Source organism: Scyliorhinus torazame, chromosome 18 (genome assembly GCF_047496885.1).
Source record: "Scyliorhinus torazame isolate Kashiwa2021f chromosome 18, sScyTor2.1, whole genome shotgun sequence".
In the NCBI taxonomy this organism is placed as follows: Eukaryota; Metazoa; Chordata; class Chondrichthyes; order Carcharhiniformes; family Scyliorhinidae; genus Scyliorhinus; species Scyliorhinus torazame.
Window position 1 is genome coordinate 73983752 of NC_092724.1, and position 20161 is coordinate 74003912.

The following is a 20161-nucleotide window of genomic DNA, read 5'->3' on the forward strand; positions in this document are numbered from 1 at the left end:
TTTTTTAAATTCACAGTAGTCTGTCAGCGGCGGGCAAGCTGCATGGCTGCCTTGCCGGCTGCAGGAATGGTGTTCCCTGCCCGTCCACCCTGACCCCACAGCTCACCTCCTGGCCTCCCCCCGCTACTCCCCCCGGCCCTGACAGAAGCTCTCCGGCCAGCGCACAAGTGTCAGAATGCTATGGCGATGTTGGACACTTTCCGTACCCCTCCCCCTCCTCTCTCCCTCTCGGCAGCCACGACGCAGGTTTCACAATTTAAAAAAACACGAGTGAACTGCGGCGTCGGGGATTCGGCCCATCGGAGGCAGAGAATCGCAGAGGCCCTGGAGAATACCGGGTCAGGCCCGCTCATGATATACATGCATTTCGGAATGCATTGATGCCTCCGTCGAAGCAACAGCGAATTGCGATTTGGCGTCAAATCGGCGCCCGCTGAGATTTCGGCATCGGAACCGGTTCTCCACCCAGTCACGTTTCCTGATTTCCGTGGCAGCCGGCGGAGAATCCCGCCCCATATATTTAACAAAGATGTATTCAATAGAGAAAGAAAGATTCCTGAAAGATGAATCATCTGTGGCGAACTAAGGAACATAGAACATAGAACACTACAGCGCAGTACAGGCCCTTCAGCCCTCGATGTTGCGCCGACCTGTGAAACCACTCTAAAGCCCATCTACACTATTCCCTTATCATCCATATGTCTATCCAATGACCATTTGAATGCCCTTAGTCTTGGCGAGTCCATTACTGTTGCAGGCAGGGCATTCCACACCCTTACTGCTCTCTGAGTAAAGAACCTACCTCTGACATCTGTCTTATATCTATCTCCCCTCAATTTAAAGCTATGTCCCCTCGTGCTAGACATCACCATCCGAGGAAAAAGGCTCGGATGTCCACCCTATCCAATCCTCTGATCATCTTGTAAGCCTCAATTAAGTCACCTCTTAACCTTCTCTTTAACGAAAACAACCTCAAGTCCCTCAGCCTTTCCTCATAAGATCTTCCCTCCATACGAGGCAACATTCTGGTAAATCTCCTCTGCACCCTTTCCAATGCTTCCACATCCTTCCTATAATGTGGCGACCAGAATTGCACACAATACTCCAAATGCGGCCGCATCAGACTTTTGTACAGCTGCAACGTGACCTCATGGCTCCGAAACTCAATCCCTCTACCAATAAAAGCTAACATACCATACGCCTTCTTAACAAGCCTCTCAACCTGGGTGGCAACATTCAGGAATCTATGTACATGGACACTGCGATCTCTCTGCTCATCCACACTGCCATTCTTACCATTAGCCCAGTACTCTTGTCTTCCTGTTATTCCTTCCAAAATGAATCACCTCACACTTTTCTGCATCCAACTCCATTTGCCACCTCTCAGCCCAGCGCTGCAGCTTATCTATGTCCCTCTGTAACTTGTAACATCCTTCCGCACTGTCCACAACTCCACCGACTTTAGTGTCATCTGCAAATTTACTCACCCATCCTTCTACGCCCTCCTCCAGGTCATTTATAAAAATGACAAACAGCAGTGGCCCCAAAACAGATCCTTGTGGTACACCACTAGTAACTGGACTCCAATCTGAACATTTCCCATCAACCACCACCCTTTGTCTTCTTCCAGCCAGCCAATTTCTAATCCAAACTGCTAAATCTCCCTGAATCCCATGCCTCTGTATTTTCTGCAGTAGCCTACCGTGGGGAACCTTATCAAACGCTTTACTGAAATCCATATACACCACATCAACTGCTTTACCCTCATCCACCTATTTGGTCACCGTCTCAAAGAAATCAATAAGGTTTGTGTGGCACGACCTACCCTTCACAAAACCGTGCTGACTATCTCTAATGAAATTATTCCTTTCCAGATGATTATACATCCTATCTCTTATAAACCTTTCCAAGATTTTGCCCACAACAGAAGTAAGGCTCACTGGTCTATAGTTACCGGGGTTGTCTCTACTTCCCTTCTTGAACAAGAGGACAACATTTGCTATCCTCCAGTCTTCTGGCACTATTCCTGTAGATAAAGATGACTGAAAGATCAAAGCCAAAGGCTCAGCAATCTCCTCCCTAGCTTCCCAGAGAATCCTAGGATAAATCCCATCCGGCCCAGGGGACTTGTCTATTTTCACACTTTCCAGAATTGCTAACACCTCCTCCTTATGAACCTCAAGCCCTTCTAGTCTAGTAGCCTGAATCTCAGTATTCTCCTCGACAACATTATCTTTTTCCTGTGTGAATACTGATGAAAAATATTTATTTAGCACCTCTCCTATCTCCTCGGACTCCACGCACAACTTCCCGCTACTGTCCTTGACTGACCCTACTCTTACCCTAGTCATTTGTTTTTTCCTGACATATCTATAGAAAGCTTCAGGGTTATCCTTGATCCTACCTGCCAAAGACTTCTCATGTCCCCTCCTGGCTCTTCTTAGCTCTCTCTTTAGGTCCTTCCTAGCTAACTTGTAACTCTCGAGCGCCCTAACTGAACCTTCATGTCTCATCTTTACATAAGCCTCCTCCTTACTCTTGACAAGTGTTTCGACTGCTTTAGTAAACCACGGTTCCCTTGCTCGACCACTTCCTCCCTGCCTGACGGGTACATACTTATCAAGGACACGCAGTAGCTGTTCCTTGAACAAGCTCCACATTTCCATTGTGCCCATCCCCTGCAGTTTTCCTCTCCATCCGATGCATCCTAAGTCTTGCCTCATCGCATCATAATTGCCTTTCCCCCAGATATAACTCTTGCCCTGCGGTATATACCTATCCCTTTCCATCACTAAAAGTAAACGTAATCGAATTGTGGTCACTATCACCAAAGTGCTCACCTACCTCCAAATCTAACACCTGTCCTGGTTCATTACCCAGTACCAAATCCAAAATGGCCTCGCCTCTCGTTGGCCTATCTACATACTGTGTCAGGAAGCCCTCCTGCACACATTGGACAAAAACGGACCCATCTAAAGTACTCGAACTATAGAGTTTCCAGTCAATATTTGGAAAGTTAAAGTCCCCCATAATAACTACCCTGTTGCTTTCGTTCCTATCTAGAAACGTGTTTGCAATCCTTTCCTCTACATCTCTGGAACTTTTCGGAGGCCTATAAAAACCCCTAACAGGGTGACCTCTCCTTTCCTATTTCTACCCTCAGCCCATACTACCTCAGTAGACGAGTCCTCATCAAACGTCCTTTCTGCCACCGTAATACTGTCCTTGACTAACAATGCCACCCCTCCCCCTCTTTTACCACCTTCCCTGAGCTTACTGAAATATCTAAACCCCAGCACCTGCAACAACCATTCCTGTCCCTGCTCTATCCATGTCTACGAAATGGCCACTACATCGAAGTCCCATGTACCAACCCACCTTATTCCGGATGCTCCTGGCATTGAAGAAGACACACTTTAAACCACCTTCCTGCCTGCCGGTACACTCCTGCAACTTTGAAACCTTACTCATGACCTCACTACTCTCAACCTCCTGTATACTGGAGCTACAATTCAGGTTCCCAAGCCCCTGCTGAACTAGTTTAAACCCTCCCGAAGAGCATTAGCAAATTTCCCCCCAGGATATTGGTACCCCTCTGGTCCAGGTGTAGACTATCCCGTTTGTAGAGTCCCACCGATCCTAGAATGAGCCCCAATTATCCATAAATCTGAAACCGTCCCTCCTGCACCATCCCGCATGATGATAGCCTGGATGAGCAGGTTCTTTGAGGACGTGGAGGTTAGATGTGGATGGTGTGGGGGTAGCCCGGCTAACCATGTGCATATTCTGGGCATGTCCGAAGTTGAGGGGATTCTGGCAGGAATTTGACGTTATGTCAGAGGTCCTGGAAGGGAGGGTAACCCCGAGTCCAGACTATTTGGTGTATCGGATGATCCGGGGGCCAAGGTGGGGAGGGAGGCCGATATCCTGGCCTTCTCCTCCCTGGTGGCCCGGAGACGGATGTTACTGCGATGGAGGGACTCGGAAGCCACAGAAGTCGGGTGTGTGGGTCAGCGATATGGCAGGGTTTCTCAGCCTGGAAAAAAAATCAAGTTCGCCTTGAGAGGATCAACTCAGGGGTTCGGCCAGAGATGGCAGCCGTTCATCAACTTCTTCAAAGAAAATTGAACGTCAGCAGTTAGGGGGTGGGGGGGAATAGGAGGCATGGCAATGTTCGAGAAGGACAGGGAACTCAGTATGTGGGTAATTAGGGAATGGGGCGTGGGCAGTAGGGGACATGGTTTTTCAGGTTATTTGCGTGTGTCGGCCCACGCAGGTTTTTCTTGTAAGAAATGTTAATGTGTTAAACTGAAAATTATAAATGCCTCAATAAAATATTTTCTAAAAAAAAACATTGCTCTTTGTGGCATAAACTTGCTATATAACAATTAACCAGATTTGAAAAGTGCTTCATTGGCTGTGGGTTGTCCTGAGGTTGTGAAAGGTGGTATGGAAATGCAAGACATTTTTTCCTTTTTTTCCTGTTATGCTACACTGCTACATGACCCACAACCCTCATGAGGGCTATACTGCAATCATGTCAGTTTTTTCTTCAGATGTCCACTGTCTGCACTCATGAGGCTCGAAGCTGTGTTTTTTTTTCTGTTGCAACCCTATTAATGGATCTGGAGTCAAACCCACAGATTCTAAACCGCAAGCCATTGCTGAGACAGGCCTCCCTCATTTGATTCTGCCTCTCAGCAGTCCGGTCACATCAAACCATCAAACCACTTTTGCAATCAGGAGACTGCTTACAAATCATCAGTCACATCTTTCCGTTTCTTCACCCAAGGCAGAGAAACAAAGGCTGCAAACCCCAGCACTCTGAGAACATTGTTTATTAAACTACAACACTGCTGCTACCAATTCCCGTCCGAAATATAAGTTGACAAGATTTTTATTGAATGGCAGTGAGTGTCAGAGAGCTTTAAAATAGGTCTTCCTCATGCTCCCAGTCTTTACTGGATTATATCATTCTACATTTGCTTGCAGATTATTTTTAAGAATATACATTGGATAAATTGAATTTATACAGATTGGGCTGGGGTGGAGGGGAATGTGGACCCTCTGCAGTGTGAGTCCGGGCTGGGGGGTTGGTTTGCAATCCCAAGCCTCATCTACATATAGGGCAGGTTGGGAGAGCAATTAATGAAGTATTTGACATCCTACTTTTTCATAGGGCATGGAATACAAAAGCAAGGAAGTTATGTTAAACTTGTATAAAACAGTGGTTCAGACTCAACAGGAGTGTTGTGTCCAGTTCTAGGGGCCACAGATCAGGGAAAATGTGAAGACATTAGAGGGAGTTCTGAAAAGATTCACAAGAATGATCCCAGGGCTGAGGAACCTATGGAAACAAAAGTTTTCACTCTTTTATTTGAAGAAGAGAAGGAGATGTGATGGAGGTATTCAAAATGATGAGGGATCTGGACAGAGGAGGCAGGGAAAAACTTCCCACTTGTGAAAGGATCAAGAGGGAGAGGGCACAGATTGAAAATAATTGGCAAAAGAAGCAAAAGCTGGGGTCTGGAATGCACTGTCCGACAGGTTAGTGGAGGCAGGTTCAATCAAAGCATTCAAGAGGGAATTAGAATGATCTGTGCAGGGTTATCAAAGAATCCCTACAGTGCAGGAGGGAGCCATTTGACCGATCGCGTCTGCACCGACCCTTCGAAAGAGCACCCCACCCAGGCCCAAACCCCCGCTCATTCCCTGTAACCTCACCTAACCTGCGCAACTTTGGACTGTAGGAGGAAACCGGAGCACCCGGAGGAAACCCATACAGACACGGGAAGAATGTGCAAACTCCACACAGTCACCCAAGGTTGCAGTTGAATCCGGGCCCCTGGCGCTGGAGGCAGCAATGCTAACCACTGTGCCGCCCGTCATGGGAAGAAGCAGGAGAATGGCACTAAGTGAATTTTTCATTTGGAAAGTTGGTGCAGACACGATGGGCTGAATGGTCTCTTGTTCTGGAACAATTCTGTGATTCTCTTCAGAACCAGCGGTGACTGTTACTGGGATAAAATTATACAAGCACGGTTTGTCATCTGCTACATCATTATCCTATTGGGCATTTTTGTACATTAACCCACTATTAAACTGGGTTATCACATTCAATCCCAGTCCTATCTTCAGGTGGCATTAGCTGTAGGCTAACTGAGCACAGAGCAGAGATTGACATGAGCACTTCATGCATCTCGGTATCACACCAGGAAATGCTTTTCTCCGTTGAACTATTGAAGGGACTTGGTCGCAGTTGATGAGAGAACTGAACTTCTTGGCCCTATGTTATTGACTCAGTGACTGCAATGCCAGACAGGTACAGTTCCAGAATATACTTCAGCCAGAATGAATATTTTGGAGTGAGTTGCTGAGAAAGGGTTTAAAGAAATTGTGGTAAACACTTGTAAACAAATAAAGGCGGCACTGTGGCACAGTGGTTAGCACTGCTGGGGACTCGTGTTCGATTCCGAGCCTTGGGTGACTGTGTGGATTTTGCACATTCTCCCCGTGTCTGCGTGGGTTTCCTCCGGGTGCTCTGGTTTCCTCCCACAAGTCCAAAGATGTGTCGGTTAGGTGGATTAGCCATACTAAATTGCCCCTTAATGTCCAGGGATGTGCAGATTAGGTTACAGGGTTACAGGGATGGGGGAATGGACCTGGGTAGAGTGCTCTTTCAGAGGGTCAGTGCAGACTCGATGGGCCGAATGGCGTCCTACTGCACAGTAGGGATTCTGTAATTTGTAATGATGCTTTTGCAGATGATCATGTGGGGCTGTTCCTGCTATAATGTACTGATGCATAGTTTATGTTTTTTAAATGCATTTTATTCAAACTTGTATCAAAGTAGCTACAGCAAATAAACACCCCGGGAAACATTCTTCCCAACAATCAACTATACAGTTTGTACAGATTTTTCTCCTTTTTCACCCCCCCCCCCGCACCTCCCCATCACCCACCCTCCTGCGACGAACAGCTCCTCAAACACTTTCACAAACACCCCCACCTTCTCTCAAAAGTCCCCTGCTGAGCCCCTTATCTTCTCTAGACTTCTCAGACTTTATCTTCTCTAACCGCAGGAAGTCGTACAGATCACCCAACCATGCTGCTACCCCCGGTGGCGATGCCGACCGCCACTCCAGCAAAATTCGTCGTTGTGCAATCAGAGAGGCGAAGGCCAAAACATCGGCCTTCCTCCTCTCCATGAGCTCGGGCTTCTCTGAAACCCCAAATATCGCCACCAAAGGGTCCGGGTCCACTCCCTCCTCCACTATTCTGGCTAAGACCGCGAACATTCCCACCCAGAATCTTCCCAATTTTTCACAACCCCAAAACATGTGCGCACGATTCGCTGGCCCCGCCCACACCTCTCACACTCATCTGCTACCCCCTGAAAGAACCCACTCATTCTCGCCCGAGTCATATGCACCCTGTGCACCACCTTAAACCGTATCAGGCTCATCTTTGCACAAGAGGAGGTCCCGTTTACCCTTCGCAGTGCCTCACTCCATACTCCGCAATTGATCCCCATTCCCAACTCCGTTTCCCATTTCTCTTTGATCTTCACCATCCGCTCGCCTCCCTGCTCCCCCAGCCACTTATATATATCCCCAATTCATCCCCCTCCTTCCACATACGGAAGCAGCAGCCGCTCCAGCAGGGTGTATCCCAGCAATCTAGGGAACCCCTTCCAGACCTTTCGTGCAAAGTCCCTAACCTGTAGATACCTGAACTCACTACCCCTCGACAGCTCTACCCTCTACCCTTAGCTCCTCCAGACTGGCGAACCCTTCCTCCAAATACAAATCCCTCACCTTGACCAGCCCCACTTCCCTCCACCTCCTGTCTACACTATCCATCCCCCCCCCGGCTCAACCCATGATTCTCGCACAGCGGCGTTAGCACCGACATCCCTTCCACCCTAAAATGCCTCAGCTGATTCCATATCTTCACCGTGGACTGCACCACTGGGCTCCCTGAATACCTACTCGGAGCCATTGGCAATGCTGTCGTCACCATAGCCCTCAAACTAGACCTCTTACAAGATCCCTCCACCATCCTAACCCACTTTACCCCTCCTCCTTCCCACCACCGCCACACCTTGTCCACATTCACCACCCAATAATAATGAAGCAAGTTTGGCAACGCCAACCCCCTCTGCTGCCTCTGCCTCTGTAGCATGCTCCTCCCCACCCTCAGCACCTTCCCTGCCCATACAAAGTCAGAGATGATTGTGTCCACTTTCTGAAAAATGGTCTTTGGTATAAAGATTGGGAGAGCCTGAAAGATAAACAAGAAACTTGGCAGAATATTCATTTTCACCACTTGGACCCTCCCCGCCAACGTTAAGTGCAGTGTATCCCACCTCTTAAGATCCTCCCTGGCCTCCTCCACCAGCTTCGTTAAGTTCCACTTATGGAGCCCCGTCCATTCCCTCGCTACCTGAATCCCCAAGTACCTAAACCTATCCCTCGCTACCGTAAATGGCAACCCCCCCTAAATTAGCCCACTGTGCCAGCTCATTCACCGGGAATACCTCTCTTTTCCCTACATTCAGCTTGTATCCCGAGAACCCTCCAAACTTCCCCAAAAGGCCCATAATCTCCAACGGATCCGAAACATACAGAGGTCATCGGCATAGAGCGACACCTGATGCTCCCACTGTCTCCTCATTATCCCCTGCCACTCTGCCGACCCCCTGAGAGCCATCGCCAATGGCTCTACGGCCAGCACAAACAGCAGCGGCGACAGTGGGCACCCCTGGCTCGTACCCCTGTGTAAGTCAAAGCTTCGTGAGCTCATATCATTCATCCTCACCCTCGCTCTTGGCGCCACATACAGCAACCGCACCCATGCCACAAATCTTGGCCCAAACCCAATCCTTCCCAAACTTCGAACAAGTACCGCCACTCCACCCGATCAAATGCTTTCTCCGCGTCCATAGACATCACCACCTCCGGTATCAGAGCTCTCGACGGATTCATCACCACATTCAACAGCCGTCTTATATTACTCGCGGGCTGCCTGCCTGTTTGATCTTCTGCAACCACCCCCGGGACACAGTCCTCCATCCTCCCTGCCAACAACTTAGCCAACACTTTCACATCTGTGTTCAATAGTGATATGGGTCTATACGACCCACATTCCATCGGAACCTTCCCTTTTTGGGGGGATTAGTGTGATTACCGCCTGCTTCATCGTCTCCGGCAACTCCCCCTTCTCCAGTGCTTCATTAAACTCTCCCAACAGATGTGGTGCCAGGTCCGCTGCAAATTCCTTATAAAATTCTGCCGGGTACCCATCGGCCCTGGGGCCTTCCCCGACTTCATACCCCTGATACTATCCAGATCCTCCCTCAGCCCCAGGGGCTCCTCCAACACCTGTCTCTTTGCTTTCTCCACCTAGGGAAATTCCAGCTCGTCCAGAAACCACCCCATGTCCCCCTCCTCTCCTCCTGGGTCTGCCTCATAAAGTCCCGGGTAATAGTCTCTAAATGCCTCATTTATCTTGCCTGACTCTGACACTACATCCCCAGCCCCAGTCCGGATCTTCAATATTTCCCTGGACGCTGCCTGCCTCCGCAGCTGGTGCGCCAGCATGCAGCTCGCCTTCTCCTCAGACTCGTATTGACTGATACATAGTTCACTACCACCCTTTATCCTGGGGAGGTGAGCTTTATGTGGAACAGATAATAACAGCCCTGAGGCAATTGGATAAATGTTTAAATGAGAAAGAATTGTAGAGCTATGAGGAAAGAGCTGCAAATGAAACTAAGGATTGCTCTTCAAAAGGGCCATCACATTCCTGATGGGCTGGATGGCCTCTTTGTGTGCTGTACTTTCTATGATAGGGTCAGAGAAAGATCCCGGAAGAGGGATCTCCTGGCATCTACCAGCTGCGTTGAACCACGCCTCACTGCCTTTGGGGCTCAACGTGGCCAGTTGTTGTCTGGTTATTATTCTGTTTAAATAATTGTAACTACTATTATGATTTCACTACCACAACCAATTGTTTTTCTCTCTTTGTATTTACAGGGTATATATGTAACGAGAGTCTCAGAAGGAGGACCAGCTGAAGTTGCAGGACTCCAGATTGGAGATAAGATCATGCAGGTTGGGTTTGCAGTGTTGTACAGTGCTTGTAGTCAGGCAGTTATTGTCCATGTAACAGTTCTGTCTGCTCACAAAGAATGACTGAGCCAATGGTGCCTCTTACAATTTTATACTCCAGGTTCACGTTGCAGTCCTCCCTAGTTGTATACAATACTGTTACACACAGGAAGGGGAAGAACTGGTCAGGGAGCCAGTCTGCAGCTGTGGGCGGTGCTGCCGATCGCCAGCTGAGCAGGATTCTCCGACGTGCGATTAGGGAAGCGAAAGCAAGGGCGTTAGCCCCCTTCCCCATGTGTAACTCTGGCTGCTCCGATACCCCAAAGATTGCCACTCTCTGGCATGGCTTCACCCTCACCCCCACAACCTTGGACATTGCCTCGGAAAAGGTTGCCCAGAACCCAGCAAGACAAGCCCAAAATGTGGGTGTGGTTGGCCGGGACCCTCTGGCACCGCTCACATTTGTCCTCCACCTCCGGGATGAACCTGCTCATTCGGGTTCTGGTCAGGTGCGCTCTGTGCACCACTTTGAGCTGCATTAGGCTTAGCCTTGCGCAGGAGGAGGTCGAGTTAGCCCTGCTCAGTGCTTCGTTCCAGCGTCCCCACCCTATCTCTGTCCCCAGTTCGTCCTCCCATTTTTGTCTGGTCTCGTCCAGTGGTGTTCGGGCTCGGTCCAGTAGCTGTCCATATATTTTCCCACATAGCCCCCCCTTCTCGTTGCTTGTGCCCATCAGGTCCTCCAGTAATGTGGTTTCTGGGGCCCCAGGGTACCCCACTGTCTCTTTGCGGAGGAAGTGTTTTATTTGGAGGTGTCTCATTTCCTGTCCTTTTGCGAGTTTCCACTTTCTCGTCAGTTCGTCTAGTGTCACCAGTCTGTGCCCTACGTAGAAGTCCTTGACTGTCAGTGTGCCCCCGTCCCGCCTCCATCTTTTGAAGGTGGTATCCAGCATGGCTGGGGGGGGGGAATCTGTGATTGCCGCATCTGGGAGCCATGGGGGACATTTTGGTTATCCCGAAGTGTTGTCTCAGCTGGGTCCACATTCTCACTGTAGCTGCTACCACTGCGCTCGTTGTGTATCTTGTTGAGGAGGATGGGAGTGCTGCTGTGGCCAGGGCCCGGAGGGTCGTTCTTTACAGGATGTCTCCTCCATTTGTACCCAATCTGTGTCGGGTTCTTGTACCCATCCCCTCACTCTTTCTGCCGTTGCTGCCCAGTGGTAGTATTGTAGGTTTGGTAAGGCCAAGCCCCCTTTGACTTTCCTTCTTTGCAGTGTCTGTTTGGAAATTCTCGGGTTCTTACCTCCCCACACAAACGTCATGATTAGAACGTTTTGGAAAACGGCCTTGGGGATGAAGATCGGAATGGATGTAAACAGGAAGAGGAATCTTGGCAGTACATTCACCTGCACTGTAAATTCTATGATAATCTATGATCGTCTGCACTCTCCCCACCAGCGAGAGTGGGAGTGAGCTCCACCTTTGAAGCTCTCTTCTTGCTTCCTCCACCAGGCTGGTCAGGTTCCACTTGTGGATCTGTGTCCAGTCTCTGGCTATCTGGATCCCCAGGTAACAGAATCTGTTCTGGGCCGTTTTGAATGGGAGCCCCTCCAGCTCTCTCCCTCCCCTCTTTGGGTTCACTGGGAATGCCTCACTTTTGCCCAGGTTAAGTTTGTAGCCCGAGAAGGTTCCAAACTCTTTCAGTATTTGCAGTATTGCCTTCAGTCCCTCCTGTGGCTTCGAGACATAGAGGAGCATGTCATCTGCATAGAGTGAGACTCTGTGCTCTCTGTCTCCTCTCCGGTTTCCCTACCAGCTTTTCGCACCCCGCAGGGCTATTGCCAGGGGTTCAATCGCTAGCGCAAACAAGAGTGGGGACAGGGGGGCAGCCCTGTCTTGTTCCTCTCTGCAGCTGGAAGTATTCAGAGCTGGTGGTGTTAGTTCGGACGCTCGCTTTGTATACGTTGTACAGAAGCCTCACCCAGGCGGTGAGCCCTGCTCCTAGCCCAAAACGTTCCAGTACCTCGAGGAGGTATTTCCATTCGACTCTGTCGAAGGCCTTTTCTGCATCCAGGGAGATGATCATCTCTGGTGTTCTCTCCCGGGGGGGGTTCTCTCCCGGAGCGGGGGGGGGGGGGGTCATTATTACGTTCAGCAGCCGCCTGATGTTCGCTGTGAGCTGCCTACCCTTGACCAAGCCGGTTTGGTCCTCTGCGACCACCTCTGGTAAACAGCCTTTTGGCCAGGACCTTGCGAGTATTTTCGCATCCTAGAACATAGAACATAGAACAATACAGCGCAGTACAGGCCCTTCAGCCCACGATGTTGCACCGAAACAAAAGCGATCTAACCTACACTATGCCATTATCATCCATATGTTTATCCAATAAACTTTTAAATGCCCTCAATGTTGGCGAGTTCACTACTGTAGCAGGTAGGGCATTCCACGGCCTCACTACTCTTTGCGTAAAGAACCTACCTCTGACCTCTGTCCTATATCTATTACCCCTCAGTTTAAAGTTATGTCCCCTCGTGCCAGCCATATCCATCCGCGGGAGAAGGCTCTCACTGTCCACCCTATCCAACCCCCTGATCCTTTCTCTACCTTTCTGCTGGTGATGAAGGGAAGACTCGAGATGAAAAGCCTGCAATTCCGTCCAATCTGTTTGATGGGCAGCTATATAGCTAGTTTTCTGTTAAACATTCAGAGAAGGTTTTGGCTTGGTTTGAAACCAGTCTGTGGAAGAGGAGATGTAACAGTCTGTGCTACAGTCTAGTGTGGTGAAGTACACCGTGCAGGGTTCTCTGTTCAATTCCTAGGCCTCGGTACATTTACTTGGATACCGGATAGGGAAATGGCGTACTCTGGATCATAGGGAACACCAATCAGCTTAGTTAAACTGAAAACTCTGGTGGAGTGTGCTGTTTCAGTACAGTCTAATATGATGAGAGTCAGTGCAGAAAAAGTCTCTCTTGTTTTTGATACTTCTCAGAGATTAGGAACACTTATGGGACTGGTCAGTGATACTGAACCAAGGAAATATCCAGTGCAAAAGCAAAGAGGATACATTGCAGAAAGATTGTCTTGCTCAATAATGAATAAATGTGACTGTAATGGGCAGTGTTCTAATGTCTGTTTTCTTTACAGGTGAATGGTTGGGATATGACAATGGTAACACATGACCAGGCCAGGAAACGCTTGACTAAGAAGAACGAAGATGTTGTTCGACTTTTGGTAACCCGTAAATCTCTGCAGCAGGCTATTCGCCAGTCACTGCACTAATCAGACCCTCACTAGGACCTCAGCTTCACAATTTAAAGAGAAATTATTATCCTGTATTTGAAGGCCACTTTATATTGCTGCAATGTATTATACAGACCATGGCCAACTCGTATTCCTCACTAGTAGATCAGCAAAGGCACTTGCTATTTAGGTGTATCGATAACAAAAGTACCCACACACAGATCTCACCGAGACTCACATGAATCTCCTTTTGGTGGAATGTGCAAACTCTTTCGAGAAGCTGCACGAATACCGATTGGACAACGTTATCTTCAGGACCATGATGCCAAAGTGAGAGGACTCTGGGACTTGCGATACTGGAGACTGAAATGGACAAACGTTTGACTTGTTCCTTTGACATTCCTCTGGCTGCTATTTCAATGCAAAATGTAGCCCATTTTAAATGGTTTTAATTCACAACCAAAATGCAGAAGTTCTGTAAAAGGCATTGTTGCTATTTCCAAATATCTTTGATATGGTTTGGCTGATTAGATCATCGAGGCAGGTATGTGTCAGAACTGGGTGTGCCTCCTGTGTTGTACTGGCACTGAGCAACTCCATGGCCAGTTGTGTTTAAAGTGAGAATTCACTGGTGGTGCCAAAATGAGAAAAGATGCAGTTCCAATGAATGATGCTGTGCGATACGAACACAGTACTGGGGCTCACTGATCATGGGTAACAAGATGTTTTGGAAGGAGTGATTTATTTTAAAACCAATTGTACCAAACAACCTGTATCCGTGCATTTCTAAATTCTGAACCCAAGCAGGTGTCTAGAAGTTTGAGATCCGTTTGAAGTCACTTTTCATAATGTACTTTTTATAGTCTTTTACTGAATAATCTTTTCTAACACAGCCCGTGCCTTCACACACTTAATCCTCAGTGTACTAACTTTCAAATGCAAAGTACAACCATGGGTGCTATCAACTCCTCTCAAAAGAAGTGGGAGCCAGGTTATTCTCGGTCAGACTACCCTATACTTTCATTTTTGAACTGTAGTCCTGATGCATTACTGAATAACTATCCAGAGTCCCTGAAAGTGCCTTCAACCCAGCTCTTGCTGTATGAAAAGAAGGGAAGTTTCACTGCAGTGCCTGCCATGCAAACCTGCATTGGACTTTCTTTACCTGCAATTGTTGAGACCTTTCACATGTATAAAGATAAAAGTAACATTTTGTACATGGTTAAGTGTCAGAGGCACGTGTGTTCAGTTGCCTGAATAAATATGTGGTAGTGTACTTACCTGGTTGCTGATGTGCGAGCCTAGTTCCTGTAGCTGGAGTACCAACAATGTATGGTTTCTGCAGGATGTTTTGCGAGAAGCTGAGGGTTCCTGGGTTCTAATATCCTGCTGTTCCTGTTCCTTTTGTGCACCGTCAAACTTTTTACTGCAGTACTGATGGGTGTTGAACAACCAATGCTGACTCTCACTAAACAGTGCTGCATCCAGGTTGCACAGACACTGCACACAGCCTAGGCTCCTCACAGCATTGACTTATATAATTTACTTGGGACTTAGCACCTCTTTCTGATTGATTGTGTTTTTTAGTAGACAAATTACTTCAAATCACAAGCTGTTCTACATAGAGACTGCCACATTTGTTGTGATCATGAAATGCTTTCATATTTTGATGTATTAGAATCTAATGATTGGGTTGAAACTGTTAGTGAAGGATCTAAAAAGGAAAAAAAGAGATTACTCATTGCACAAAATAGACTTTCAACGTTAAACTGCTTTCAATAAAAACACTTCAGTCATTAAATAGGAGTTTGCGACTTGTTCATGAAGAATACAGTGCCTCATAAGGACGTATTGCTACCTGATCTGAAACATTAGCCACACTGTCTGAATAGCGTGGTTGCTGCTGGTTATCTAGTGGACCATCGCACTGATCAACATCTAGCCCATGTGTCGGCCTCCTCTTGGTTCAGCAGGTCCAACACATTCCTCCTCATTCCAGTCTGCCATGGCCATGAACTTTTTGACCAGTTTTCAACAGAAAGGAGATGGAAAAAAATGATTTTTAATCTTCACAAACAATACATATTAAAGTTCAAACGATGCTTGGTAGTTATCTATCAGTCATCATCAGCTGATGCATTCTCTATGGCAATGCCCCTGCTAATCAGAGTCCACTTGCCAACATAAGTGGGAGTCCATTTGTCCTCCCACCCACAGCGCATAGAGACGACTCCGGTTTCTTTGTTCACTGGTTTATTCGGGTATAGGCACGAGAGCTATACATATCTGATGATGATGCATGAGCTCCCCAATCAGTACAGCTCATCTTTGTTATACATTTTACAGAAGTACAATTACAGTAATCACAAGTTGACATGATTTGCCATTTCACTAGTTATCCAATCAAGAGTTATACATGTACACTGATTATACGATCACAACAAAGACACACCCATGGTGTTTATGCCCTTTAACACTGATTTACAATGGACAAAGCTTGTGCCTTATCAGAAAGTTCCCATCCTGCTCAGTTCCCATATGGTCTAGCATCTGAATCTTGAGTCCTTGCAATACAATTTTACTTCCACCAACCAATCAGCACTCTTTGCTCATACAGTTTCCCCTTATATTGTGAAGTGACCTGATGAGTGCAAGATGAAAAGCTTTGACATGTCTCTCTCTTTTTAGCAACATTCAAGTTTTGTACACCAAACAACTATTTGTATATCGGAGACAGAGGTAAAATAAAGGTCAAATTCAGGATATTTAGAACATAATTTAACTTACAGGTAAGTTAAAAACAGAGGACTTCTGGTGGCGGTGATGTGCTGAGCAGTTGTCATCAGGTGGTTCTCTAGAATACAACCAAACAGGCAATTTTAGTCGAATTTAGCCTGAAAATTTGGACTTATTTCACCAATAAAAAAGAACGGGAGAGAAGAGGAACAACTATATGCCAGCGAACGGGAGCTCAGGAAGCGATAGAGATGGCAGGAGTGGAGGGAAAGGCCAAGATCAATGGGTGGACGAGACGGTGGACCCACAAGGTGAGGGGTCCCCGGTCACCCCAGAGAGAGACCGACAACTCAAATAAGGGCCTCCACCTCCCCCCGGGCCTGGAGATGCTTAGAAGACATTCCTGACTAAGGAACTATTGCCGATGAGGGAGGCGATAAAGGTGGAGATCCAGGTGGTGGTCAAGGTGGCAGTGATGGAGGCATTGGTCGCCATGCAGATGGCAATCGACGGACTGGGGAAGAAGCTGGAAGCTCAGGGGAGGACAATCCAGGAGGTTGAGAAGGCGTTGACAGACCAGAGCGACAGAATTATTGCTCTGGAGGCAGAAACTAAAAGGTTGGTGACAACCTAGGGGAGCCTAAAGGGGAAGATTGAGGACCAGGAGAACCGGTCCCGATGCCAATATATACAGATCGTGGGCCTGCCAGAGAATCAAGGGCAGAGACCCGATGGACTATGTGGCCCAGATGCTGAGCAACCTGGTCAGGAGGGACAGCTTCCCCAAACCACCAGAGATCAACGGGCACACCGATCACTCCGACCAAAACCCAAAGCAGGGGAGAAGCCAAGGGCAATAACTGCCAAATTACATTGGTATCAGGACCGGGAGAGGATCCTGCGGTGGGCAAGACAGACAAAGATGAGCAACTGGGATGGACACAGAATCGGGTCTACCAGGACATTCGGGTTTCAACCAGGTGAAATTGGCCAGTACATTCAACCAGGTGAAATTGGCCCTGTACAAGAGTGGAGTTAAGTTTGGAATGTTGTTCCCAGCCAGATCTGGGTCACGATCCAAAATAAAGAACATTATTTCAACACCCAGCAGAGGCAGATGAGTTCGCCCGGATGAAAGGCCTGGACAAGGGGCAAGCGAGCAGAGCTGAGGGCGAAACAGAGGAAGGAGAAATGGGAGAACGAAAAAGAACTATGATAGACTTACACCAGGTTTGCGTGAGACTGCCTCGCTCAGAACAGAAATGTTAAAACACAGGAAAGAATGAGCGCAGAGGAGCACAGGAGAGGGTGAAGAGGGAACAGCAATCTAGCGGGCATAGGAAAAGGGTAAAATCAGCCCCAAGCGGGGAAAGCTAGTGCAGGAAGTATGAAAACAAGAGGTGCCGCAGCGCACCTCGCCCGGCAAGGAGGGAGTGTCTGGTGGGGGAGGGTTGACCACAGGGGCAGGGATGAGGAATGCAAGGGGGAGATAGGGAAGGAGGGACACCAGGGAAATACAAGGATAAGAAAGGGTGGTTTTCAGATTGGCTTCAGCATGTAAGGTGTAGGTTGAGGGCCCTGGACAAAGGCAGACTCCGGAGTGCAAGTCACACCCACGTGGCGTACACACAGTTGGCAGCCATGTTGGATGCACTGGACAAAGGGAAACCCTGGAGCACAGAGGCCCGGCCTCATTGTGAGAGCAGTGACCGTGGCCATTTTGGATGGCCCCCTAACAAAGAGAAACCCCGGAACGTCAGGGGACTTAATAGCCCAGTAAAAAGATCCAGAGTGTTCGCCAATTTGAGAAGTTTGAAAGCTGACATAGTCTTCCTCCAAGAGTCGCACCTGAGGGCGAAGGACCGACTGCTGGTAAGGAAGGGCTGGGTGGGTAAGATGTGTCGTTCATATTACAGGACGAGGGCTAGGGGGATAGCTATCCTGATTAGTAAGAGGATGGTGTTTACGGCGACAAAGACCCGCATCAAAGTTGGACATGGACGTCTTGGCTGACAAGGTCTTCTGCCAGAAAACATCACAGTCCATAGGTGAGTACATCACTAACAACGACAGTGGGGAAATCTCAGCTTCCACGTTCTGTGATTAGGGGAGGGATTCTAGCCTACAAGTCACATAGAGACAGGGAAGAGAGGGTGACCAGGCAGCAACTGATGAACTCCATCCTGGAGGTCGACAAAAATACACCAAGGCCCCGACCGTAGAGCTGGTGGAGAGGAAAAAGCTACAAATGAACTTCAACCTACTATCCACCAGGAAGGCAGAGCACAAACTCCGCCAGTTACGGGGGATCTTTTATGAGCATGGAGAGAAGGCTAGCCATCTGTTGGCTTACCAGCCGAGAAAGTAGGCAGCCATGTTGCTAACTTTTGGTTGGTTCAATTGGCTCTGTTTTATAACCTTTGCTCTTGAGTCGCCAGGTATCTTTATGATACCGCCACGAGGTTCAAGTTCAAGTAATGATCAATAACTCAATACACCGATTAGTAAGATTCAAATCAAAGCACATTTATTATACACAGTAATCGCTACTAATGCACAAATTCTATGTCTAAGCTACTTCTACGACTAACAGGCCTATACTTAGCTTCGGACTGGCCCACCAGGTCAGGGGAACAAATGGCCTTTCGTTCGGGTTCTGACTCTGCGCGATTCGAAGTTGGTACGGATTGGTAGCTAGGAGCGCCTATCTCGTAGCGAGCGTTGACTTAAGACTTACTGGATATCGGCGGCAGTTGAACCGGTCACGATCAAGATTGGTTCACGTTGCTGAGTGACCCGGTCAAGAAGAACGATTTGAACTTGGGGGCTTAACTTTATAGTCCCTTTCCAAGGCCAGCATATCCTTCCTTAGATACGGGGCTCAAAACTCACAATACTCCAAATGGGGTCTGACCAGAGCCTTATACAGCCTCAGAAGTACAACACTGCTCTTGTATTCTAGCCCTCTCGACATGAGTGCTAACATTGCATTTGCCTTCCTGATTGCCGACTGAGCCTGCACGTTAACCTTGAGATTTGTGAACAAGGACTCCCAAGTTCATTTGTGCTTCTGATTTTCTGAGCATTGTCCCATTTAGAAAATAGTTTATGCCTCCATTCCTCCTTCCAAAGTGCATAACCTCACACTTTTCCACATTATATTTCATTGCCCACTAGTCTGTCCAAATCCCCCCCTGCTTCCTCAATACTACCTGTCCCTCTACAGATCTTTGTATCATCTACAAACTTAGCAACAGTGCCTTCAGTTCCTTCTTCCAGATCATTAATGTATATTGCGAAAAGTTGTGGTCCCAGAACAGACCCCTGAGGCATACCACTAGTCACCGGCTGCCATCCTGAAAATTACCCCTTTATACCCATTCTCTGCCTTCTGCCAGTCAGCCAATCCTCCATCCATGCCAGGATGTTACCCTTAAGCTGGCGGGCAGCATGGTAGCATTGTGGATAGCACAATTGCTTCACAGCTCCAGGGTCCCAGGTTCGATTCCAGCTTGGGTCACTGTCTGTGCGGAGTCTGCACATCCTCCCCGTGTGTGCGTGGGTTTCCTCCGGGTGCTCCGGTTTCCTCCCACAATCCAAAGATGTGCAGGTTAGGTGGATTGGCCATGGTAAATTGCCCTTAGTGTCCAAAATTGCCCTTAGTGTTGGGTGGGGTTACTGGGTTATGGGGCTAGGGTGTAGGTGTTGAACATGGGTAGGGTGCTCTTTCCAAGAGCCGGTGCAGACTCAATGGGCCGAATGGCCTCCTGCTGCACTGTAAATTCTATGATCTATGATTAACACCATGGGCTGTTAACTTATTTAACAATCTTGTATGCGGCACCTTGTCAAAGGCCTTCTGGAAATCTAAATAAATCACGTCCACTGGTTCTCCTTTGTCGAACATCATTGGTACCTCCTCAAAAAACTCCAACAGATTTTTCAGACATGAGCTTCCTTTGACATCCCCTTATTAATCATAACCCCGGACTTCCGGGTGCGGCGATGACCAGCTAAGTCGCATGTTTCGGCAGCTCCCGGTGGAACGGACTTTTGGGCTCTTAATAGGAGC

General features: G+C 48.1%; 1 protein-coding gene across 1 annotated transcript in view; it reads left to right on the forward strand.

Moving 5' to 3' along the window:
* The window catches only part of tax1bp3 (Tax1 (human T-cell leukemia virus type I) binding protein 3), a 39681-nt gene extending 24527 nt beyond the window's left edge, over positions 1-15154 (forward strand). The window contains exons 3-4 of the mRNA XM_072482906.1: positions 10038-10115; positions 13258-15154. Of these exons, the coding sequence (XP_072339007.1) occupies positions 10038-10115; positions 13258-13392 (213 nt within the window). The 3' untranslated portion in view covers positions 13393-15154. The remainder of the gene's footprint in view (positions 1-10037; positions 10116-13257) is intronic.
* The last annotated feature ends 5007 nt before the right edge of the window (positions 15155-20161 follow it).